The following is a 25,048-nucleotide window of genomic DNA, read 5'->3' on the forward strand; positions in this document are numbered from 1 at the left end:
TTAAACAGGTCTCCCATCTCTCCCCTTAGATTCTGCCAAGCAACTTTTTACCTTTTCTGTTCACCAGGAGTTGTGAACCCCCAAAGGTCAAGGGAGGTCTTGGATGACAGTTTCCCAGTGTAGTTTTCCTGCTCTGTCTGCTGTGATCATTTCAGTTTTCATTGTTGCTGATGGGTTTCCAGATAAGCATTGTCACCACCGGCTGCTGCATTCAGATTTGCTTTTCCCAGATACCCACTGTTTGTAGCATGCAGGCAAGCAGGCAGGAGAGGACAGCATCCTCTCCCTTTCCTCTTCTTTTCTGCCTCTTAAGCTCTCAGGTGTTCCAGAAGATGCCCATGTTGTCCTTTGTATTCTGGTGAGCCAGAGAAGAGAATAAAGCACTTTTTACTTTGACTCCCAGTTCGAGCTCTTCCTGTGGGAGACCGAGCATGGCAGGACAGGGAAGAGAAAGCTGCTTTGGGATCTGCTTGTAGCAGGGAATTGGGGGGCTTAGAGGAGCACAGGGTCTGTCCAAGAGTGAGAGAGGACGTGTCACAGCACCGTGTTCTGGCTCTGGCTCAGTACCTCCCCTCCCTTCTCTACAATTGTCTGAAGTCTTCCAAACTCGTCTCGGATATAATGAGATGAAGTCGAGTTTTGTGGTGACTTTTTCCTGTAGTAAACATGGCCTTTCACAGGCCTGGGGTGTGGGCTGGAATGAGTTTGGAAGCATTTGCTCCTCTGGCAAGCTGAAAGGGAGTGAATTCACCAGGCATCTCCCATCAGCTCCATTAAGCATCTGCATGGGCTCCAACAGGCTTTGTGCTGTCCAGCTATCCTGAGAGGAGGGGGTGCTGTTCAAAGGGTCCTGTTAGCAGACAGCACTAAATAATCCAAATGGATTGGCAGTCCATTTTTAATACAGTCACTGCAGTGAGTTTGTGAATCAGGGGTTTTGGCCTTGCTGAGCTGTGCTGGTGTGGCAGGAGTGGTTTGGATGAGGACAGGCAGGCTGCTTGTCCCACATGTCCCCGTGTTCTGCTGCTTTCCAAAGTGCTGCACGGGGTGCAAGGGGAGTGGTTTGTAACTGACTGTCCCCACCAGGGAGCCTCAATTACTAACATTCATGTTTGCCTCCTCTTCTCAGGGTTTTCCTGGTAATTTTGGAGAACGAGGACCTCCAGGCATCGATGGGAACCCTGTAAGTTCATAACCTTTTCCTTTCCTTTTTTTCTTTTGCAGTAGGCAGCACACTGTACTGCATCATGCTAGTATTTTTTTAGGCTTGGTGGCAGCTGCTGGCTGGTTTTGTCCCTCCTGAAAAAAAAAAATTACATCCCTGCCCTGCTGAAAATTCCTGTGTTTGGCTCCTGTTACTATCAGCACATTTGCCATCAGCTTTCTGTCTCCATCTCTTGCCTTCCCTGCACCTTAGTCATGACAGATACTTTCTTATCCAGAAGGTGTGGCTAGGAGAAAATAAAGAGAAAAAGGGCAAGGATGTTGCTCTGGCAGTGTTGGACCATGTTGTCCACACCACTGGGCACAGATTCCCTGCTCCAGTGTCTGGGAGCACTGAGGGTCAGACTCCACAGCCCAAGCTGCTGCCTGCCCCATCCCTCAGCCAGCCCTGGGGCTGCATGGGGAATAAGTCTCCAGTCTCCTGAGTTCTTGCCCTTCAGTCTTCATCTGACCCCTGCTGGCTTCCTAGGAGTGGGATGTGTCTCCTGGGAATTGGGTCAGGATGGTCACCGAGGTCATTTCAGCAGCTGGGTGCTGATAAAGTTTAATTTGCTCTGCTCCTGTAGCACTAAACTGTGGGGATGTGCTGTGTTTGCCACTTCTCACAGAACATGTCCTCGTGGTTTGCAACACTTCTCAGATGTATTAATTATCCTAAATTATTTTCTGAATGACTTTGTTGGTTCTCCCCGAATTAGCATGTGAGCAGCACTGATTCATCTTTGAAATTCCTGCTGCCTTGCTTATTCACACATAATCACCGTGCTGCTCTGGGCTTTGAGGGGATGATTTGTGTGAAGTAACCCACTCCACATGTGCCTGCAAGCTCCCATTCGTCATATATGCAGCACAAAAGTTATTTTCACAACAGACTCCAATCACCAAGCCAAGCTCAGCTCCAGCTCCAGCCTTTGTGGGAATTCAGCTCAAGAATCATAAAGCAGTGAACTGAAAGCATGATGTTCCCAAGGAATACTTCTGCAGGACTTTTCCCATCCTTCAGTCAACTTAAGCTATGGGTCAGAGTGGAATCAGTAGTCCCAAAGTACAAAACTTTCTGATTGTACTGCTATTTCCAGCCAGCCCACCAGGAAGAGCAGAAATCCTGGAGGACAGGAAGAATTTTTTTTTTTCCTTTCCCTAAATAACTTATTTTGTTTTCTTTTGAATATGCAAGTTGTCTAAGCCCCATTCAGAAGATGTTCTCAATGCCAGTCAGCTGAATGGCTGTTCCCAGAGCCTGGGAGAGCAGCAAATGTCCCGTTAATTCATCCAGAAGGATTGCTCCTCTTTCATCTTATCAACGGCTCTTAAATATTAATGTGCCTTGGCCATCGCAGAATGAAAACAGACTGTTTGGGCTGACTTAAAGGGAGGTTCACAGGGTCACAAGTGGAGTCACAGACGCAGAAAAATGCCAGAAAGTCTGTTTGTGGAGCGCACAAATATGCTAGGTTTGGTAGGTGGGGTGTGCAGCTGAGCTGTCAGGGGCGGGATGGCCGCAGGCTCGGCTGCCACATCCTCTGTCTGATCCCCTGCTCGCTGGGAAGGCTGAGCCCACAGCCTCTGATCTCCTCTGCATCCCCTCCGGGCACAGCTCCTCCACCCCAGGGGCATTCTTCCCTCCTGCCAGCTGATGAGAACTGTCAGCCATGGCATTCCGGAGCCCACGTTCCCCCGGAGTGCTTCAGCCACTCCAATTAGGCTCTTAATCACAGGAATTAGACGTGGGAAAGGGCTGTTGATTCATCTCCTTCTCTCTTGTCCCAGTGCCCGGTCCATGCGCTGAGAAAAGGAGAATAGAGCCTGATTTCCCTCGCAGGTCAGGGACTGATAGCCAGGAAAGGCCACTTGTAAATCCTCCACTTCCTAGACCAGGGAATGGCTCAAATTAACAACTAGTCCTGTCCACATCTCTCAGGGGAGTCCACCCCCTCCTCTTCCAAGAGGAAATCCTCTTCTGTTAGCTGTGAGGTCATGCATTTCCACAGACAGCCGTTCTCCTGAGGAATAGCAAGGCAGAAATCTGGGAAGCGCCTCTTGGAGCTGGTGGGACCAAGAGATGAGCATCCAGCCAGCCTGCAGCCCAACCACCCTGGGAGCCTGCAGAGCTTCCTGGGGAACCCAGGCCACCGTGTGCTCAGCATTCCTGGGATACTCCCTCTCCTTCCTGAGCCAGTAATGCCAGGCCTTGGCTGAAAGCTTGCAGCCGACCTTATAACAGTAGTTGTGAGGACACAGAAATCCCACCCATGAGGAACAATTGCTCCACAGATGTCCCAAGTATGCAGGAAAGGAACTGGCCATAAAAAAAAAAAAAAAAAAAAAAGGCAATTTTAGGCTGGTTGAGATTATGAAACGCTTTTTTGTGTGTGTGCTTGCCCAATAGTCCTTTACTCCACTTCCCATAAAATAAACACACGTAACCCTTTAGCCAAGGAGTCCTGAGCACATTCAGTCACGTTGTGTCCCCTTCTCTTTCCTAGGCAAATCTTTCCATAAAAGGGGAGCTATATTGCACTGGAGGGGGCTCCACCAGATGTGCACCATAAACTGAGCAGGGCTGTCAGAGGAAGTAGCCAGCATGATCCAGAGCAGGGGCAGGACTGTCTGAGTTAAAGGGAAGTTCAGCATTTCCAGTGCACTTGTTTTGAGAGGCCCTGCTGGAGATGGAGGTGTGTAAGAGCAGGTCCTTGCCCTGGCAAGCAGCTCACTGTCAGCATGGCCAGGGAGGCCACTGAGGGGGACACGGGACAGGCTGAACCCTCCATGGCTGCTGAACTGCTCAGAGATTTGGATAGATGAGTTCTGGGGGTCTGGCAGAGCTGCTCTGCTGTGCTTCACTTGGAGATGCCATCAGGCACCCACCAGTGCTTCTGCATGTCTTCGGAGAGCTCACACAGAGAAAGTTTGTGGTGAAGCTGAAGAGCCAAACCAGCTCCACAAGCCCCATCAGCACTCTGACCCTTAGCATGATGAGCTCCAAGGTGCCACATACACTGCCAGGACCCATTTCCCAGCACCAGAACCTGCCATAAGCTCTCCCCAAACCACCCAGTCTCATTTTCACGCAAGTCTTCCTTTTCCTGTGAGTTTTATTATTACATAACCACTCCCAAAACTCGCCTTTCCCAGTGCTAAAGCAGCAGCTTTCCTCTCCTTCCCACCTTAGCCTTGCTCTCCCCGTGTCTCCTGCTCCCTCTCCCTGCCAGGGGCTGGGTCTCACCTGGGGCAGGCTCCCACCTCTGCTCTGCACAGTGAAATGTTCCTTTCATCCAGCCTGCTCCTGGGAGGGAGGTCAGCCCTTGGAATAACTGCCCAACAACAAGCAGCCTGTGTCTTCCCAGGATGTGCTCTCCTGAAAATGGAAGTTCTGGATTGCTTTGGAGGGGAAAGGGGCTGGGGATGGAAGGGGGAGGGATGGAAGGGGGAGGGATGGAAGGGGGAGGGATGGTCTTTTCCCTTCTTTTCCCTTCCCTCAAACCCCTGAAACACTAAGCTGCCTTTCAGCCTCTGCTTGTCTATAAAGTGTTCTGTAACCGTGTGGGTTTGTCTTTCCTTTTAGGGAGAATTGGGAGCCCCAGGTCCTCCTGGAGTCCTTGGACTCATTGTAAGTACAAAAACAAATGGAGATCTGGCTTGTCGGGCTTTAACCCTTCCAACCTGCCTAACTACACACAGATTTTCTTCTTCCTGTGGGCAGGATGACTGCTTGCATGGGGGAGGTGTGGCATCTGGGGAGAGAGGGGGTTTCCTGGTGGATTGGGAGGTGGAGGAGGGCAAACCCTTTCCAAGCAAAAGGAAACAGTCTGTTGTTAGTGTCTTTTTTTTTCATGATAACTTGCCCTTTTGATAGCATCTGCCAGGGTATTTCTTCAAAGATGCAGCATTCATTCTACACCAGGATCTCTTAACCCTGTAAGCAGTGACCTCAGGGACACACAGTTCTTGTTCACTGGAGAACATGAGGGCAGGAACAGTCTGTCCTCTGGGTAGACAGGAATTTTAAAAGCACTTTCACCCCCATCACTAATCCAGGTAATTTTACTCAGCCAAATTCCAGCCTTCATTACAATTTTCCCTCAGGAGGAGATAAATGGCTGTAAGGATGGGTACCAGCTCCTCCTCTGGAAGTTGTGCTGGGGGTTAATGAATGCCCAGCTGAACATAGTATGATTTATTTTTAGGTCTCAGCACTTGTTTTAGGTTATTTCCTTCCATGCACAAAAATTGGTAGGCTCTGTTACTACTACAGCATTCTTTCATAATGATTCCTCCTCAGCTGTGACAAAGCACGGAAACTTGACTTGTAAGGAAGGATTAAACCCCTTTTGCCTTTCCATAGCTTAAATTACAGGAGTGTGTGTCAGCTTAGATCAAGGCCTCCATTGCACTAGGCATTGCACAAAGCCAGAAATCTCACATTCCTTGAAGGGATGGCAGGGAATCTGGTGGAGCACCCTCTTGGAGATGGGGAATTGGGGCAGAGGTGGATTCACAGGAAGGTTGTCCATGGAACCAGGAATTAGGTCTGCTTCCCCTCATTAGTGGAGACAAATAGCTACTTTAGCCATAGCAGCAGAAAGGATGTGCTCCTGCCAAAAAGCTGAAAGATAAATATTGCTGTTTAAAACAATACCATTGAAGGCATAGTCCAGATTAATTTATATTCCTCCTTGCTTTTGGCAAGATTTTTCTTTTCCTTGTTGCCATTATCACACAGATATGTTGTTTGTTAGAAAGTCTAAGGTCAGAGATGGCAAATGTGATCATGATCCTTCTAGAGATGATGGAGTCAGCAGCTGCCCATCCTCCCCTCCACAGTGGCCCAGCCAAACTTCAAACTGAGATTCAGGTCAAGCTGAGGCAGATCTTGTGTCCCAGGGTAACTCAGGCTGCTGAAGCACCTCTGGTGGGGTAGTGACCTCCTCAGTCCTCCTGAGGAGAAGGGAGCACATCCATCCTGCCTTGTCCTCCCTATGGAGGACAGCTCCAGCTCCTTCCCCAGGGTGTGCACACACTGCAGGGCACGGAGAAGGTGACACATGGCCCCTGCTCAGTCCCTTCCTTGCCACCTGCAGCATCTGGGGACCATCCAGGCTCCGGTGCCTCTCGCGCCCTGCGGAGTTTGGCTCACGGCGTAAGAGAGGCTGAAGAGCAGAATTAGGTGTAACTAAAGCCTCTTGCTCTCCTAATTAACCATGTGGGCAGAGCTCTAAGTAAATGCATTTCCACAAGCAGCCTTTATGCTAGGAGGTATGAAAAGGGCTCTGTTGGGGTGGCTGCAGCCCAGCTCTCTCTGCGTGACCGCGGGCCCGGGGCTCAGCTGGAGAATTGCTCCTTCAGGGAGCCTGCCCTGTTTATTTACACACTGAGGCCAGGCTGCTGCACCCTGTCACTGCCTCTCTTCATGGCAGGGAGCAGCCAGAGCCCATTTCAACACCAGCACTGAAGGGTTTCTGTTGTACATCACACATGGGTGCCCACAGCAGCCAGGGCTCTGCTGTCCTCCTGTGTTACACTAAGTCCCAGCACACAGTGCTGCACTGACTTCTCACTGCAGCAGGATGAGACCCCTCTGTCCCCACCTCCTGCCTCTCCTCTCTTTTCTTTTGAGTGCTGCATTTAGTTAGGGGCTGTCTGCACATTCAAAGAGCCTTGACTCATGCCAGGATGCTGCTTCTGCTGATATCAGTAGTGCATTTCTTCAGGGATACTGAGACTGGATATCAGAGGAATTTCACAGCACATGCAGGGATCTGTTGGGTTTGCACCTAATGATGTGGTCATTTTCTTTCTCTCACTAGGGTGACATGGGCCCTGTTGGACCAATTGGCTATCCAGGACCAAAAGGATTAAAGGTGAGGGAATCTCTGAGCTCTCTGAGCTCTCATCCCTCCATAGCTGGGCTGAAGGGTGTTCTGTTCCTCCTTGGGGCAGAGGTGACTGTCCTGAGAGAAAGGATGGGCAGCAGTGGTGTTGAACACCACATCCCACTGGTGCTCTGCAGTGGGTGTAAGTCAGTGGAGAATTCCAGAAGCATTTTCCCACATGAAGAATGTGTGATGGAGCACACTTTGGGAGCAGTCTGGCATTGGACCTTGAGACTGTGCCAGGCCAGTGCTGTGGGTCTGAGCCACCAGCCCCATCAGCAAACAGCAATGTCACAGACCTGAGCAAGTCTCCACCATGGCTCAACCTCACTCTGAACTTTCTTTTGTTTCAGGGGCTGATGGGAAACCCTGGAGAACATGGACTGAAAGGTGATAAGGTGATCTGAATACTCCCTTATTGCACTGTGTTTTAATTTTGCATGTGAAACCCCCTTTCTAGTTTCTCTTTCTCATTCAGCATCATAGTGCTGGTTCCACCCTGGCCATCTATACCCCATCCTCTCACTCTCCCTCCATTCATGACACTCTAGTTTTGATTTTTCTTTCTTTGATATCTGCCCCATCCCCTTTTCCATGGAGTATAGATTAGTTATGCTCAGATCCTCTTTGGAGCTCCCATCTCCCACTGATGATGACAGTAGCTGTACAATTACCTGGAGCTCCACTGTTTTTATGTTATTTATGTGAAGGGGTGGGGAAGAGATGATCCAGCACTGACAGTGAGATTGCATTAATGCATTTGGGGGAAAGATGTGGTGTGAAAAAGCAGCCCTGTATCAAACAAACCAGGTGGATCCCCTGGAAAAACTGTTGTGTGTTGGATACCTCTGCTCCTGCTCAAGGAGCCTCACCTCAGTTCAGCTTCCTACTGGGAGGAAATTGCCTTGTCCCAAAGTGATATCAATCACTTTAGAAAAAGCAAAATGGAGAGGGGCCTTGATTGCAGTGATTTAGTGGTGCTGGCACAAAACCACAGAGCTTCAGCTAAATCAGCATGAAGCTGTGTGTGTAAATGTCTCACTGTCACGAGAACCCTCCTCCTACAGATATTCAGCTGCAGGATTTATTTAGTCTGAAGGAGTGGGAGGTGCAGTTATTTATTGCTGGCTCTGATTGCTCAGGAGGGCAGTGGAAAATGACCATTAAGTGTATTCTCCTCCTCCTGTCGGATGTTTTATTCTCTTCTTAGATGTTTGCTTTTAGAGAATGATTTAGCAGCCCAAAACTGCACAGGGGGGAAGTAGTGTCAAACCAGTGATTCAACTCTTCTTATACTATAGCAGCTCTTTGCCAGGACTCCTGTGTCTGCAATTTCCATTTCTCCCTTGTGCTGCTTTCCCACTTCTGCTGAGGGCAATGACAAGGCAAGAGAAGGGCTTTTTCTTTAGGACAAGCTTAAGGCATTGTAGCTGGTTTCTGGACTGAACCCCAGATCCTGGAGTCCACAGACTCATTCATCCACTCCTTGGGAGAAATGGTTAAATATCTTAAGAACCACCAAGATCTAAGTCATTGTTTAGCAAAATTAACCTTCCTGGACAGTTCAGTCTCCATCACTTTATAGACACTGCTCTGTTTATGCCCAGTATTTCCCCAGCCACTGCTGTCACAGTAGCCAAATGGTTTGTGGCTCTCTCTGGAGTTATCCTTACAATACTCCCAAGTGTGAATTATCCATATTCCCAACAATCCCACACTCCTGAGGTACAGGAAACCTTTTCCTTCCCCCACAGCTGCCTCCCCCTGCAAGCTCCAGGCTGCAGGTCATCCTGCCTTCCTGGGTTGATGAAGATTTAATTGGATGTCTGCAAGCTCCTATTAATCCCATCTGTCTTGGTCACATCCAAAACACGTGGCCTTGTACAGGTTGGTTTTTTTGTAGCTGAGGAAAACTCCCTTCAGTCAGCAGCAGTCAGATGGATGCTGGTAAAACCTGACAACAGTGACAGGGTGGCTGGATGGTTGTGTAGGCAGCAGGAGTGTCACTGGATCTGCCACCTCAATCCACCTGGGATAATGCCCTCCCATCACATGGCCAGGGGTGAACCAGAATAAGGGACAGCATCTCACTCCTCCAGCAAAAATCCCATCTTCTTATCTAGAAGCTGGGCAGGCAGAGCCAGGTCATCCTTCTGTTCCCATTCCTGTGTTTTCATGGAGGCAAGGAGAGGGGGAAGAGAGGGAGAAGTGGGATTACTGTGTAACTCTGAAATAAAGAGTGGCCTTGAGAAGACCACGTGGGGTGATGAGTGCAGGGGAAAGGTGGAGGAAGCAGAGGAAATCCCAGCTACTTGTTCTCACAAAGGAGTTTTATGAATCAGGACATCTGTAACTTGTGGAGGACATGGCTCAGGCAAATACCTCTGGAGCTGTGTGGCGTTAGCTCCCTTTGCATTGCTAAGCAGGAAGTCTTGGGAACAGAGACTTCAGCTGAGGAAAATTGAGGGGATTTTGCACAACCACCTCCTCTGCATCCCCCAGACAGCAAACACATCCCACAGCTGTGCATTTGGTCCCTTCCCTCGTAGCCCCTCTCTGCTTGTGTTGGGTTACACAAGCCCTGGGGGTGTCTGAAGCTGCATTTCTTTTTATAGGTGAAACATGAAGCACAGGCAACATCCCATGGGCAGAGGCTGTTTGTAATTTCAGATCCTACATTCCTTTTCCTGCCCCATGAACCACGTCCTTGCCAGGCCCATTTCGTCATCTCAGCATCTCAGTTTTTAATAACAAACATGCCTGACCTCTTCCCTCTGTAATTTTCCCCTCATATTAAGGACACAGATCCCAAGTCCCAGTTCCAGGGCAGGTAAAAGGTGATGCCCCAGTGCTCAGTTCTGGTTTAAGAGATTGACAGCCATAGATGGGCTGTTCATGCCATGACACTTTGCTGTGCTGTCACAATAATGTGTGAACATCTGGCGTGAAGTCCAGCTCAGGTTGAGAGATAAATTTTTTTCCCCTGCTTCCTTCTTACCCTCTCTAATGCCCATTTCTCAGAGTTGTTTGAAAACTGGCTTCACTGTCATGCCCCACTTTTCCTAAAGGTTTGTTCCTGCATTTTGCTATGCTCAGGAAACTCTTTTATTTTAGTAGTTCTTACTTAGTGTCCAAGTATTTCTTCTAAAACGGTATTTCAATGGCCACTTGTACTCTCTGGGTAGAAAATTGCTTAATAAAAAATACAATCTTTCTTCTTTGACCCTCAGAATTGATGATAAAGCCAAACCTCAGAGCCAGCCTGTCACTTCCAGAAAAGCTGTTTTCATGCTGCCTTCAGTCAGGAGCCAGAATTAAGTAGCTTTCAGTGTTTTAAGTCTTGGACTACATAAAATAAGTTAAAAATTCAGAGAAGATGAGAGAAATCTGTGAAGGAGCTGGGTCACACAGTAGCTTTTTTTGCCATTTCTGTTCTATCAAATACTTGGGTTTCTTCCGAACTGAAGCTGTGTAAAGAGCTGATTGTTTCCATTTTGCATTGCCAAAGGAAAAAATATGGAAAATAGTTCAGATGAAATAAAATGTTGGTTATTTGACTCAAATTAAAATATTTTAGGTTGAAAACCAAATGAGTAAAATCAATTTAACATTTTTAAGAGCAACATTTTAATTTTGCTACGTAAAAGACTTGTTTTGAAGATGGTTCAGTGAAATGTTCTGGGAACATTTGCCAAAACATTTAAGCAAATTTAGCATGAATCCATGAAGTGTTTCCATCATTGAATCTGCATAGTTCTTAATTTTTTTTCTTCTGAAAAATTGTCTTTGAAAAGTTTTTACTAACTCAAACCTGAACCATCCACAATTTGATTTTCCCCTGCATGTTACTGAAGCAGTTACAATTATTTCAGCTCTCTGATGGGTGAGAGTGGGTGGTTTTTCTGGAGTGAAGTGGACTTTCTCTGACATCTCTCTGTGGACTTTGGCTCTGTTGCAGGACTCCATATGTCTTCCATGTGGGCTGTGTTTAAACATATAGCCCTGGAGTGGCTCATTCCCTTGCTGGGAAGCCAAGTTCATGGGACAGAGTTCCTCCAGCAGTTATTTTTGTTGGGTCTTGTCATTGTACCAAGTTATTGTAGTCATTCCTCCCTTGACTTCCCAAGTAGAATTTTCCTTTCTCTGCCCCTTCCTTGACTCATCCTTTGTTTAAGTAAATCACTAAACACATGAGGCTGGAAGGGGCATCAGGAGGTGATCTGGTCCAGAGCTGCTCACAGCAGGGCTGAGAGCCAATGCAAGGTAGCCCACTGCTCCTTGGAAAACCTTCAGGGATATTTGGCTTCCTCCCAGGGAGTCAGAATCTGTTGTGTTGGTCCAATGAGGGACAGACAGACAGGCAGACAGCTTGATGAGGAAATACTGTCAGGGATGGGCTCCCCATCCCAGTGAACACCAGCCAACCCCTCCCAGGGAATCTCAGCTCAGAGACTGGCAGTGAGGTACTACTAAAGCATTACCAGAAGTTGCTCTTGTTTTCTTATGAAAGAGGATTGATGTTTGATGTCAGGACTAGGATGTGCTCACAGAAACCCTGAGGATTGTTTTCTTTTCTATAGAGCTTTGTGAGAGAAAAGGTCCATTCATTGAAAACTGAACTCTTCTGTTCAGCTGAATTTAACACTTCACCACCATCATGGTCCCTGTTAGCCAGAGGAATGTGCTCTCTCTTCTTGCAGCTTCCATAGACACACAATGCTGGGGAATTCCTGGTTTTTGCTCTCCTGCAGTTTCCTTCCTCACCTTAGAATCAAGCTGGGAAATACACACTTTGTTCAGGGTTGTTGCTGCACTCAGTGTGATCTGCAGCTTGCCAGCAGTTCAGCTCTGAGTGGAGCTGCTGTTGAGCCTTTTGCTGTACAAAGCATCTTTGGAGCATCAACCTGGGCATTTTGGCTGTTGCTGTTGCCTGTTTTAACTCTCTGGTGATGTGTACCCAGGGTGATCAGGGAAGAGCAGGTGTTCCAGGAGATATTGGCTTCCAAGGAGACAAGGTAATTGCTTTTCTTTTCTCTTTTGTTCTTTCCCCCTTACATAGCAGTGGCCACCAGTTATCTCAGTTCCTCCACCAGGAGCTGGAATTAGCTGCATCCTGCTGTCAGGTTCCCCTGCTTGGATAGTTCCCACTTGGGGTGTGCTGTGCCTTTCTAAAATCCACGTCAGAATATGGATTTTTTAGTTACTCACAGTAAAACCAGTTCTGCAGGGTTTTTTGTAGGGACTATGTCTTCTAGCAGGGGTTGGAAGTGATGGGATTGATGGGGATGTGTGTGAATGTGTGTGGTCCAGAGGCTGCAGACTCAGGAGATTTTGTCTGCTCGGTGCAGCAACTTAAACCCTGACCCAGGGAACCACTTAATGCTCTGTATAACTTCTGATCAAATGACTTCTCCCCTGTGATTTAATGTGATACTGGCTGTGGCTGACAATTGCTGCACATAGCCCTGTGCTGGAGCCTGTGTGGCTCTGAGCCACAGCCAACTGCAGCAGCTCGTGTTCTCTGGGGCTAAATTCAGGGCTGTGCTCAGGAACATCTCCCTGACGTTAGTGCAGCTGTCCCAGCTCCATGCAGGGCTGAGCTCAGCCTTTAGGAGATGCTCCTCATTCTCCAGCAAAGCTGGAGCCTGGGGAATTGGAATTTTTTTTTTGATGCCTCATTGTGTTCTGAAAAAATGTGTCTTTCTCAGGGCAGCCAGGGTTTGCCTGGGGTCCCTGGGGCACGAGGGAAGGCAGGCCCCCTGGTAAGTAACCAAGCACCCTCTGCTTCCTCACCTCCCTGGCTAAGCTTCTGTGCCCAGCTGGAAAGACAGCTTGGCAGGGCTGTGCTCTTCTAAACAGGAAACCTGACAGCCAGCAGCCAGCTCACTTCTCCCCATGTTTTTCCAATTTCTGCAGGGAAAAGTCGGTGACAAAGGACCAGTCGGGTTTCCAGGACCACCTGGCCCTGAGGTATGTGCCACCACCTCCTTCTCACATCCTCCCAGCCTCAGGCTTCACTTCTCTGCTGGGATATGAAGGGCATGTGAGTGGTGATGGGGTAGGAAGAATCAAGATGGGTTCATGACCCATTCTACATCTCATGTAGATGAGATCCTGTTTTTTCCTTACCTTTTTTTGTCATAGATAAAATGAAGGCTTTTTTTTCAGTTTCTCCCCCTCAAAACACCATTTAAAGTAGAAAATCCTCTTACTTCCCTTACCAAAAAAAGGTCACAGTGACACCTTAGATGCAGGATGAGCTTCCCCCTGCACATCATCATTTTTCTCCTTCCTAAGTGACCAGACCAGGTCTGTAAGATGCTGGAGAGCCACTTCCAGCACAACTGATGGTCTGTTTTCCCCTCATCAGCGTTCTGGAATTTCACAGGGTCTGGAAGGGCTCTCAGCTGAGTGCTGCCACTTAGCAATCGTTCCTCTTTGTTGCTATTGGAAATAAGCAGGGATTCCTTTGTTTCCTCCTCGATGGGTGGGTGGCTGGCTGGGAAGGAGCCCTGCCAGGCTGACGGCAGCTAACGAGGGTGTCAGCACCTTTCCTAATTCCTCGCCTGCTTCCCTTTGTCGCCGAGGCTGCAGCTCCTTTCTGGGAGCACAGAGGTTATGAGCTGGCTCAGAAAGATTAATTAAAACCCAAATCGCTGCTTTTAGCTGTGTGGTGACAGGGAGGGCCTCGCTGCAATAAATCTTGTCAGAAGATGGACCTAAAGGGAGTTAGGGAAAGGCTGCTCTTCCATCAAACTGATGGTGCTGCTCCTTTGTGACCCCCACATGGACACTGCCATCATGTAACACATCTTGTCCCTTAGCTAAACCTCTGACAGAGGCTGACACTGCCTGCAGAATTCCACCTTTGCACCCTGACTGTTCCTCATTTCCTCCAGGGCTTCCCAGGTGACATTGGCCCACCGGGAGAAAACGGTCCCGAAGGTCTGAAGGTGAGTAGAGCAGAGTCTGCAGCTCTGTGTGGGGTTGGAAGCAGCCAGGGAAAACAAAGTAGTGGGAAGGGGGGAAGAGAGAAAGCCCAGGAGATTCCTAAAGATTGTCCTGGCCAGCATCTCCACTTGGTCTGTTTGGCTTGAGGTGCCTCCAAGAGCAGCGTTTTCTTTTCTTCAGATTTTTTTTCTGTAACAAAATTGACATTGGATAATGTCCCATGGCTGTGAAAGAGACTTTCTCATTTTAATTGCCCTTCTGAGCTTATGTTTCTATTTTCTGAGTATCTTTTGCTTTGGCTCTTTCTCAGGGAAAGCCAGGAGCACGAGGTTTACCTGGGCCAAGAGGACTGCCTGGACAAGAGGTGAGTGTCCTCAGCTCAAAAGGGGTTTGATTTAAAGAGCAATGCTGAATTTTCTAAAGTAATGCATGGTGAAACAGTGTTTGTGGTTTAAAAATGCTCTGGTCCCTGTGAATTTGGAAGCAGATGCTCATACTGAGTGATCAGAGACCTGCAGAAGAGGAGCTTCCTCTGAGCTGTGTGATCTCCAGGGCCTGTGATCTCTGCTTCCAGTCACTGCTGGCATCTGCTGACCCTAAATTCTGCCTTGGCTTTGCTTTTAAAGCCTGTTCCCCCACCCCCAGGTGGGTGTTAGAGCCCTTTTCCCTGCACATCCCCTTGCACAGACATGCCCTGGCCTGGCATCTGCTTTCTGCTCCTTTTAAGTGTGTTCCTTTTCAACCATGAGACCTGCAGATTCTGCTCTCTCACACAGAGAAACATCCCTCTGTAAAAGGAGAAGGAAATGGGAATTGCTGCTCTGCAGAAATTCATTTGCCCAGCACCTGAGAGCTTTCACTCTTCATTTCACCTCGAGACCTGAAGCATCATTCCACTTGCAGTCATTAGGAAGGGAACAACTGTCACTGATTTAATTGTACATTATGGGAGCAGCAGAGAATGTCTGGGTTCCCTGTTTATCCTGTTGTAACTCCAGTGACATTGGTGTAATTTCCTCTCACTCAGGCCAGTGTAAGCTGTTTGCCCAGAGTCACGAGACACTGTGTAAATAATACTGAGCACATGCATGGGCAGGAGCTCGTTTTAATAGCACTAATAATTCTTAACTTTTTCTGGGAACTCTTCTGCTTGTTCTCTAAATGGGATTAATGCAAATTAGCTCATTTATTTGCAGTGAAATAGGGGGGAAAAAAAAAATATTCCAGCCAAAATACAAAGGGAATCGAAGCCCTGCATTCCAGGTTCAGGCAGGCGTGACCAAGCTGCCTTCAATTTGCTCTAGTTAGTGAGTGTAAGAGTGAGCCCAAAGACATGGACATGGAGTTTGGTGTGTGAGCAGGGCTCAGAGTGTGCAGCAGAGCACAGCGCTGTGCTCTCACCACCGCGCTCACCCAGGGCACTGGGTCAGGGCTCTGAATTAAATTACATCCCTCTGGAAATGGGGCATATTGTGGGTGGCTTGTCTGAGCCCTTGGAGCCGGGTTCCTGACCCCCAGTGCCACCCTCAGCCTGCCAGTGCCCCTTCATTACCAGGGCTGACCACCGAAACGAGAGCAGCCAGGCTGGGGCTGCCAAGGGCGCTTTTAATTTCTCTCTTGGCAGTTGGGTTTAGACACTTGAGATAATTTTTGTGAAGCTTAATTGAAGGTCTCTTAGAAACTGTAGATCTGATCCTATCACATTAGGAATTGGTGTGGAGCCAAGGGAGAGGAGCGAGTCCAATTGCTGTGTGAGATTTTGTGATAGCTCCATTCTGCAGCATGTGTAGCCCCAGCTGAAAGCAGAAGGGAAATGTTCATACAGTTGCCAAGTGGTTCTGTGGGAAATTTTGGAACATGATTTTTTGGGGGGAAGAGAGAAAAAGGGAACTCTATAGCATTCACATCCCTGCCAAATCAAATGAAGCGGAGTTATGGCAGCGTGTCCAGGGTACCCTAGTGGCCAAATCCAGCTCATCAGAGACCAAATCAACTGGTGTTCCCTTGGTCAGATTTTGGATGGCTTTTACTGGCAGGACTTGACTTGAGATCTTTTTTCCCTGAGAAACCTCAGAGGCTGTTCTGAGATAGAGAAGGGCTCAGCTGTTAAAAAGTGACAGCTGAACACACAGCCTGTGTTTAACTGCTGCTCATACTGCAGGCATTTCATTCTTGCTGCCTGGTGAGTCCAAATTTTGTCACTACTTTGCCTTTTATTTTAATTTCTTTCCACCTCAGGGAGATGAAGGCCCCTTAGGACCACCAGGAGTCCCTGGTCCAGAGGTAGGTTTCATTCATTTATTCACTCAGTTATTACCAGCTCTGATGACCTTGCAATGGAATTGTAGTTAAATTCTCATAAAGCTTCCACCCTCCTGGTTTGGGAAGTTAATCTGCCTTGCTATGAATTATTGTCTTGTCCAGGGCTTGATTGATTACTTGATCCAGGATGGCTGAAAGTCCAGGAAGTGACTTGCACAGGGTGTTGAGTTTATGACTTTCCTGAAAGTCTCAAACCTTGAAAAACCCTCTAAGGTTTAAACAGTTCATCCTCAAGATAAATGACATTGATTGGAAACCGTCTCCATAACCAGCCCTTGTGTTTCTTTCTTGATTTATAGTATTTTTCAATGAGTAGAGGAAAAAGAGAAAAAAAAAAAAGACTGGACAGTCAGAGAGAGTCCTTTTGACCTCTGTGATGTATCACAGAAACACAGTTAGAAGAAGCAAAAAGAATATTATCATATCTGTGGGCTTGCCAGCTCAGGATTTTGTAATGGATCTGTACATAATTGTCACTTCAGGATAGTAAAATATCCCAAAAATTGGTAATAGGGGGATCAGAAAATGAATGTTTTATCTTTATCTTTTATTTTACAAGCATGTAAGCAGCACCTGTGACCAAAGCAGCTGCAAGCTTTTGATGTTTATGGTTTTTCCATGTATTTCAGGGTCGATCTGGTCGGAAGGGATTTCCAGGAACACCTGGTCCCAATGGTCCAAAGGTAAGAAAAGAGTTTGATCCTGATCAGGAAAGCAGTGGGTAGAAGGGAGGAAAGGGAGAGAGAAATTTCTTTCCTCACCTTTACCACTCTCCCAAGTATTCATTCCAGAGAAAACAAGAGAACTGAGGGTTCCTCAGAATTTTTCTCAGAATTTTGGGGTCTCAGCTTCTGCTTCTTTCTTCAAAAAGAATGATGGTGCATTTTTAAGCTATTATAAACAAATGTGCTCCTCTTTTGATATTAACCAACTTCTCCCTCCATCACCACTTCATTTTCCATTGCTTCTCCATGGTTTTGTTCTAAAACAATGCACATCATTCCTATCTTTGCTGCCTAATTATCAGCAGGAGCCATCCCAGGGCAATGCACTCCACAAACCCACACTCGAAAGGAAAGAGAAAACCCAACAAAAACAACCTCTTCAAACAGTAAATAGCAAAAATGTGGTCTGGCAGCACATCTGGAGTATCTGCCTACTGAGAAAATACAGCTGCTGTCCTGGGGACACTGCTGGTTACTGGTGAGCCTGGATGGCCCATGCAGGGCACTCTGACTGCCTCCACTGCTGCCCTGAGCCCTGCTGGGTGTGCAATCCTTCTCCTTCTGCTTCCTCCTTCACCCCTCATCATTTTCATGCTCTGGACTCCTTCTTCCTGCACTGGGATTCATCTCACATAGGTTCCTGCTGCAGTTTTCCTGTGGATGCTCCATGTGACACTAACGTGTGCCTGCCTGAGGTTTTCTAACAACAGAATCAGGGTGCAGCATTGCCTGGGAATATTTGTGTTGTCTTTTCTTCTTATGCTTTGTTAAACTTTGGGATAAAGTAACCAGGACTAGGCTGGGCCTGTACCTAGATATCTTATGTTTCAGTGTGGTTCTCTGGAGGTTATTTAACTACAGCAGGACCAGCTTTTCACTCCAGAACTGCAAACGTTTGCTCCGTGTTTGTGTCAATAGTGTTTCTTACTTTGGATAAGTAAGAAAGTTCTTTCTTCTTCCAAGTGACAGTTGGTTTTGTAAGATGCTGTTTCTCAGAGATTTTCCCTGATTCACCCTTAGCAGCCCAAATGATGGGTGTACAGAGAGCCAAGCTGTGCCCAGGGTGTGGCTGGCAGTGCCCAGTAACCTGTGTGCTCTTGTCTCCTTGTCCTGCAGGGTGAGCCAGGACACCGTGGCCGACCAGGGAAAGTTGGTGAGCAGGTAAATTCCTCATTTCCCTTGTCTCCTTGATGATCTCCTCTGCACAGCATGTCCTGGGTGCCCAGAGTGCAGGCAGAGAGCAGTGGCCAGGGACTTGTGGCCACCTCAAAGCTGCCCCACAGCCCTGGTGCTCCAGGTTCCAGGCTTTAAGGGTAGGATTCTGTGCTTTTGGTGCTATGTTGCTTTCACTTCCCCTAGATTTTCTGGGGAGTAGAGGAGATAGCAGCTGAAGAAACCAGACCGTGGGGAAGAGAGACACTGAGCTGCATTTTGTTGTAATTCCATGGAGAACATTCTGTTGGCATAACCCAGGACATGCACAATCCCTGTAGGCTTTGGGGGAACCACAGGCATCAAGGAAAAAGCAACAATAGTTCCCACATCTCTGTGATTGAAACCAACGGATTTGTCCACCAACAACCCTGAAAGTGAAGCCACAGAGCCTCCAACAAATTCTGTGTGTTCCTGCACAACCACACCAAAGGGGCTGTGGCAGCTGGCCCTGGAGCTGTGGGTGCTGCTTCTCACCACTGCTGTCCTTCCCAACACTTTCCCTGCTGGATGGTCAGCACGCTTGGCTTGGTTTGGTTTAGATTGTCAGCCTCTCTGGCTCTTCTTTGGGTCACTTCTTTCAAGGGTTTCTGACCAAGCAAGTCTACAAAAGTCAAGGTGGATCCTTTTCAGCACCAGCAGTCTGATACCAGCCTCTGTACATATCAAAGCTGGTTACTTCTGTTTAGAAATTAGAGCCATTTCTGTCTTATGGTTGTTAACTTGCTCCTTGAAGAGCATCTACTGAAGGAGCAAAGTCGTTCCCCACACCTGAGTTCTACTTGCAGCTTTATCAGATTCTGCACAATCTCAGGCAACACTTCCCAGTGCTTTGTGCCTCAGTTTCCCCTTCTGTGGAAGGTGTGAGACAGCCCTGAGCAGAGCTTAGCCCAGTGCCTCCAGTAGCACCTGTGGACACTGTTAAAAATGAATATTTGGAAGTGCTTTGGGATCCTTAACCAGACATTGTCCTTGAAGGGCAAAGCATCATTAGGATTATTATTCTTTAACTTCCCTCAGGACTGACCTTGGATGAGAACTGTAGGCACTGTTCATCGAAAAGAAAACACAGCTGGCCTCTGCTGACACTGAAACCAGCACAGTGGTAGGAAAGCTGCCTGTGTTATTCTTAGTCAATTAGTCTCTGTCTAGAAATATCACCCAGAAACTTTCCGTTTCTGAACCAGTCAAGTAATTAGAGCAAAAATGTCTCACCAGAGTAATGAGAAATAACCTCCTCTCCCCTCACATCTCCACTGAACGATGCTGGAGCTTTGGGGTTTCCTTCCTCCCTCCACTTAAACATCAGCAGTTGGTGTTGGGGCTGGGATGGTTTTTTGCAGAGCCCTGAGAGGATGGGCCCATGCCCTTGGCACTGAAGACACCATCACCTCACCCTGTTTTCTCTTGTGGAGACCCCGATGTTTTCTATTCCACAGTAAGGGTGGTCACACTTCTCAGTCCAGCTGAGACTCTGCCTGACAAATGGTTTCTCTCAGAGTAGAAAATCTCAGCATAACAGCATGAGAAGAGATCAGCCATCCATCTCATTGGAGATTTCTTCCCTTTCTTAGGGACATCTGTTTAGGAAAACACGGGAGTCTCTGTGAGGTTTCCGGTGACACTTGAGCTCTCCTTGAAAAATGAGGTTTTAAGACACAGGGCAGTCCCTGATGTGTTGTTTTTCCATTGCAAGGACACAGACTGGGGAAGATCATTCATGAGATGCTTGTTGTCTCCATGTGCTGGAAGGATTCCAGCTGCCAGGCGCCCCAGTACCCTGGAAATGTGTGGGTTAACCCTTCCTTGCCTGCAGATGGAGTCAGGAGGATATGAAGAGGAACACAAGGTCCCTGGCCAGGGAAGCCACCAGCCTTCCTGTCACCAAAATGTCCACATTGAAGGTCAGAGAGCCCTGTGGGAGAAGCAGCAGCCTGGAGCAGGCAGGAAGGTGCTGCCACCCCAGGGACACCCTGCTTGGCACTAGGAAATCCCAGTGAAGAGTTGTGCCAGCTGAAAGAGGCTTCAATTGCCTTGTGTCCTCAATGGGATTGGGAGGTGCTGTCACAACAGGAGCAGCTGTTTGAGTCCCTTCCCCTGGACAAAAGTGACAGCCCTGCTCACTCATGGGGCTGTGTCGGGGTCAGCCATGTACCCATCACTCTGTGCTGGGAAGGGCAGCCAAGGCCCTTCTCTTGTCCTTTAAGCTATGTTGTCTCAATATCAGTCTTCTAAGATAATTTGTCAAAGGACAATGGATTCTGATCACTGAATCAGTCTCCCCGTCTCTCCCCACCGCCGACACAGTGGCACCATCTCCTTCATGCCTTTCCCCTCCCAAAGGAGAGGGGCTGTGATGTCAGGTTTGCAGATGGGGATGTCCTGATTGTCTTGGCCAAAGTCAAGAGGATCACCAAGAACAGAGCAAGGAACTGCACTGGTGTTTCCCACATGTTAGCACCGCTCCTTTCCAGCCCTTCACCTTCTCCTCCAGAGCGTCTCTGACCTCCAGACATCTCAGTCAGGATTTTCAGGCACTGTGGTGCTTCGACAGCTCATCTCCACCTTCCCTTCCCTCTCTCCCAGGATGATGGAAACCCAACCCAGCACCAGGGCCGGGCTGAGCCCGGTGCACAGAGGGTTAAACCACATGGCTGTTCTTTGCGGGTCAGAGCGTCCTCCTGTCTATAAACCACGATATTTACTGTTTTACTTTCCCTTTCTTTCATCTGAATGGGAGGATTGTACATTTCCTCCCTCCCGTTCCTTCCCTTTGTGCCTGGTTTGTTTTGTTTTGAGTTCTAGCGAACCAGTCAAACAGAGAGGCCGCCATCGGTTCCCGCTGGGAGCGACCAGCGGGCCCGTCCCTGGGAGACCCTGCTCACGCTGGGCTGCTTCTTCCTCTCAAATGGGCTCTGATTTATGCAAGCCTTCAGTGCTGACTTGCTCTCTGTTGGTGGAGCCAAGAGGGGGGGCTTAATTATGACAGGGCTGGACAATAAATGGGGAAAGCGAGACCGGAGTTAGGAATTACAACCCACCAGTCCCCCCTCCTTCCCTTGCCCACCCCCCCTCCACAAGCCCCCAGCAACTTTTTAACAATCTCCATCCCTTTTCAGCCGTGCCCTTGGCTGGGGAGTACAGCAGACTGAATCATGAGCGACATGCTGAACTCCTGTCTAATATAAATGTTTTACATTCTTTCCTGTATAGTGTGGGCCTTTATCCGGGCAGCCACTGCTGCTGGGACTTCACGTGCATCATTACACACACTGCCCAGAGCCCTGTTTGATGCAGGCCCTCTTTTCAACCCTGGGAACCTGAGAAGAATATGTTGTGCCATGGCCATTTTAGTTTAATGACCACAATTCGTGTCTGCTTTGATTAAATATTTGCCATTGGCAGCTCTTCTAGTTCTTAAAACCTAAATCTTTCTGTCTTAAAACCTAAATCTCCTTGCCTTTAGTGTCTATCCTATTTTGGCCAGTGAATAACATCATTACCCAATCTTCCCCTGTTTTTTCTTATACTCCTGATAAATTACTGAGATTTATTTGGCATAGACATATCTATCTCCATTTGTGTCTGCTTGCAGACACAGCAATGTTGGTTAATTTAGCCCAGAGCAGACAGTGCTGGCTGCAAACACTGCAGAGCTACTGTGCTGGAAGCTACAAGGTCCCAGCTCTGCATCTCACGTTCACACCATGGGATGCTCCTCTCTCGTGGGGAGCAGTGACATCTCCCCCTGTGCAGTACCAAGTGCACCAGCACAAGCAGAATTTTCCCTGGGTTTGGGCTGAAATGTTGGCTGTGCTCCCCTTCCATCCCATCTGTGCAGCAGGACCAGTGTTGGCCATGCCAGCAGGTTTCTGCACAAGCTGCCAGAGCAAGCAGCACATCTGTGACAGCAAGGCGAGGTCTCAGGAGGGTGTTGGGGGCTCTTGGTGTGCTCAGATCCCTGCAAGCCCCTCTGCAAAGCACCAGCAGGCCAGCCTGAGAAGCACCACCAGTACACAGAAGCACCACCAGTACACCTGGCTTCAGGACCCAGATTCCTGGGAGGCTTTTTAGGGTGGATGCTGCCATGGACAGTGGGTCTGAAGAGTGGCCTTCAAGCCTGAGCTTGCACATGCAGCACCCCTTGGAAGGGAGCTTGAAGCAGTCTTGTTCTGAATGGGACCAACGCTTTCTGCAGGGCAGGGTTCCCTCTTCTGCAGGGACTGGCCTAAGGAACCAGAAATGTCTTAAAGACCATATTCCCAGGAGAGAGAGAAAGAGTTCTGTGGTTTTCCAAGAAATTGGAAATGAACAAGAGATGAATTCTTTCTTCCTTTATTGTCTATTTTTGCCTAGCAATGCATTTCTCTGTTGCATTTCATTGCTTTGCCATTCTCAGCCATAACATTTGCCTTCTTTGTAGCTTTGGGCTATCGGAAGATTCAGAAACTGGATGCAGTTGTGTACCTGCCCTTGTGTCTTATTGAAAGGACAATTATCCAGCAGCCTTCAGCAATGCCACCCAGTGGCAACCTTGCATAGGCAGATGTTGCAGAGTTTTCTGCTCTCCAGTTGATTCCTGCCCTGGGCAATCTGTGCTGAGTCCAGCTCTGCTTGCCATGGGTGTCTGGTCAGTGCAGCCTGGCCACGATGACAATCTTGTGCTCCAGGACTGCCTCAGCTTCTGACACAAATGCCATTTCAAAGAAAAGACCACTTCAGAAAGGCTGGTGGCACCCCTACAGGATAGTTTCTGTTTGTAGCTGTCATCCCATGGCTAATTGGTATTTCCATCATGGCACAGAGGAGACGTCTGCCTGCAGTGGCAGAGGGGACTGTCCCTTGCATCTCCAGAGCCAGAAACCACTGGAGCTGGTAGGGAGGTTGTTTTATCTTGATTCTCAGGAATCTTCTCTTGAGATTGCATCTGTTTCCATCTTCCTAATTAAAAGCAGTTCTGTTTGCCTCTTCGTTATCCCGAACATTGTTAAACCCTGAGCTTAGACTGGAGGTTTGTTCCAAGATGGTTTCTGAGTAGTGTGCGAGATCCACTGCCCTGCTGGCCTCTCTGGCTGCAGGAACCTTTATTTCCTACTGGCATCCCACCAGCACGACACTATCCAGGGCAAAATTAGTCTGCACAAAGGGCTGAGGCAGCTTGGATTAACCCAGAAGAAATGTACCCAGTCCAGCTGCTAAAATGCTGGTAAGTCTGTCTCTGTGCAACCCAGGTGCTCCTGGGGAAGCTGCTGTGGGGAAAGCTCACAGAACAAAGCCCCACTATGGACTCAGCCTTCCTTCCTTCACTCATCCACTGCTCTTTGTGTTGTGGTTCTTGCAGATCCTCGTGCTGCTGTTCCAGCTGGCCCCTAAAGCAGAACCAGCTGTGGAGTTAGACATTCCCATGGCCGGGAGCAACTCCATCCGCTCTGGTAGCCAGTGGGAATTACTGAGCATTATCTGAGGGATGCTGTGCTATTGCAGCCAGCAAGGTGGACCAAAGGAACTGTTTACTTTCTCAGCAAATAAGAACTGAAAATTAGCTGTGCTCTTCTCTTTCCTCAGGGTCTCATGGGTTTCATTGGTCCGGTGGGGGAGCCTGGAATAGCAGGAGAAAAGGTAAGATTGCTTGCAATGAAATTGTTGAAATTTTTGCAAGATAGGGAGGCTGGGGTGGGAAAAGGGTTGTGGAGATTTAAGTTGTGATGTGAGTGCAACACCCAGCTGGGAATGAAGCATGTCCAGGGTGTCTGAGCTAGGCTAGGACCAGGCCAAAATCATCCACTTCTCATTCAGGAATTAACATGTGCTGCCCTCCAGGGAGATGCTGTCAAATATTCTTTGAAAAATTAACTTTCCTCATTCATAATGTGCCAGGCAGTTTGTATTTAACAGTCAGCTCTGGTTTTTATGGGAATGAGGGATCCATCAGCCCTGTGTTGCTGGTCGTGGGAGGAGTCCATGGGATTGAGGTTACAGATTTCTGCAGAGGTGTCCTCTGGGTTGCTGGAGGGGGGGATTCACACAGAACCAGGGCTGAGCCTGCATGGAACAGGATGTCTCAGCAATTTCTCAGGTGTACAAGAGTGCAGCAACCCATCTGAGCTGGTCCAAATATTTCCCTTTTTGCCTGGTGAGGACCATCCCATCTGGCTGCCCCTGCTTGCTCTGGGCACACTCAGGGCTGGTGCCCTCTTGTGTACACTACAGACACAAACCTCTTCCAGGCGAATAAAAAGGGCTTTATTTCACATAAAAAACGTAAAAGGACGTTAATTTGTTTTCTATTAGAGTGTAAACTTTTATTCAGAGGCAGCTCCCAAAGACAAATCATCTGTGTCACTCATTGTATCTCACTCGCACGCTGCTGGTTTTCACTGCTGCTTTAATTATTCACAGTGCGGCCGTAAAGATAGCGAGGAGCATAAAACGATGCATTCCACACATCAGTGCTCTCTTTCTCACTTTTATTGCTTCAAGCCCTGTCCTCTGGGTAATGATGTAAAGACTCTGTGACAGTTATACTGTGTTTGCTGCAGATCCATTTTATTGTCTGTCCGCAGCAGTCTTTGGAAAGGCCTCTCTGTCCTGTGGGCAGTAGCAGAGTCAGTCTCAGTCCAAGCTGTCAAGGCTCACAAGAACTAAAAAGGGTGACATGATGTGGGCAGTGTTTTAGAGAATGAAAACAGAGGAATAAAGAGTGATGTGTCCAGGGTGGTTACACAGAAAATTGGTGCCTGA

General features: G+C 48.2%; 1 protein-coding gene across 1 annotated transcript in view; it reads left to right on the forward strand.

Annotated features, from left to right (window-relative positions):
- Positions 1-25,048, forward strand: part of COL27A1 (collagen type XXVII alpha 1 chain) — a gene marked incomplete at its 5' end in the record, with an annotated part of 141,950 nt that overhangs the window by 60,211 nt on the left and 56,691 nt on the right. Inside the window, 13 exons of the mRNA XM_084219907.1 lie at positions 1,130-1,183; positions 4,790-4,834; positions 7,032-7,085; positions 7,451-7,495; positions 12,059-12,112; positions 12,806-12,859; positions 13,014-13,067; positions 13,997-14,050; positions 14,359-14,412; positions 16,287-16,331; positions 17,000-17,053; positions 18,212-18,256; positions 23,873-23,926. Coding sequence (XP_084076033.1) covers positions 1,130-1,183; positions 4,790-4,834; positions 7,032-7,085; positions 7,451-7,495; positions 12,059-12,112; positions 12,806-12,859; positions 13,014-13,067; positions 13,997-14,050; positions 14,359-14,412; positions 16,287-16,331; positions 17,000-17,053; positions 18,212-18,256; positions 23,873-23,926 — 666 coding nt within the window. The remainder of the gene's footprint in view (positions 1-1,129; positions 1,184-4,789; positions 4,835-7,031; positions 7,086-7,450; positions 7,496-12,058; positions 12,113-12,805; positions 12,860-13,013; positions 13,068-13,996; positions 14,051-14,358; positions 14,413-16,286; positions 16,332-16,999; positions 17,054-18,211; positions 18,257-23,872; positions 23,927-25,048) is intronic.

Source organism: Fringilla coelebs (assembly GCF_963513975.1).
Source record: "Fringilla coelebs genome assembly, chromosome: 21".
Taxonomy (NCBI): domain Eukaryota; kingdom Metazoa; phylum Chordata; class Aves; order Passeriformes; family Fringillidae; genus Fringilla; species Fringilla coelebs.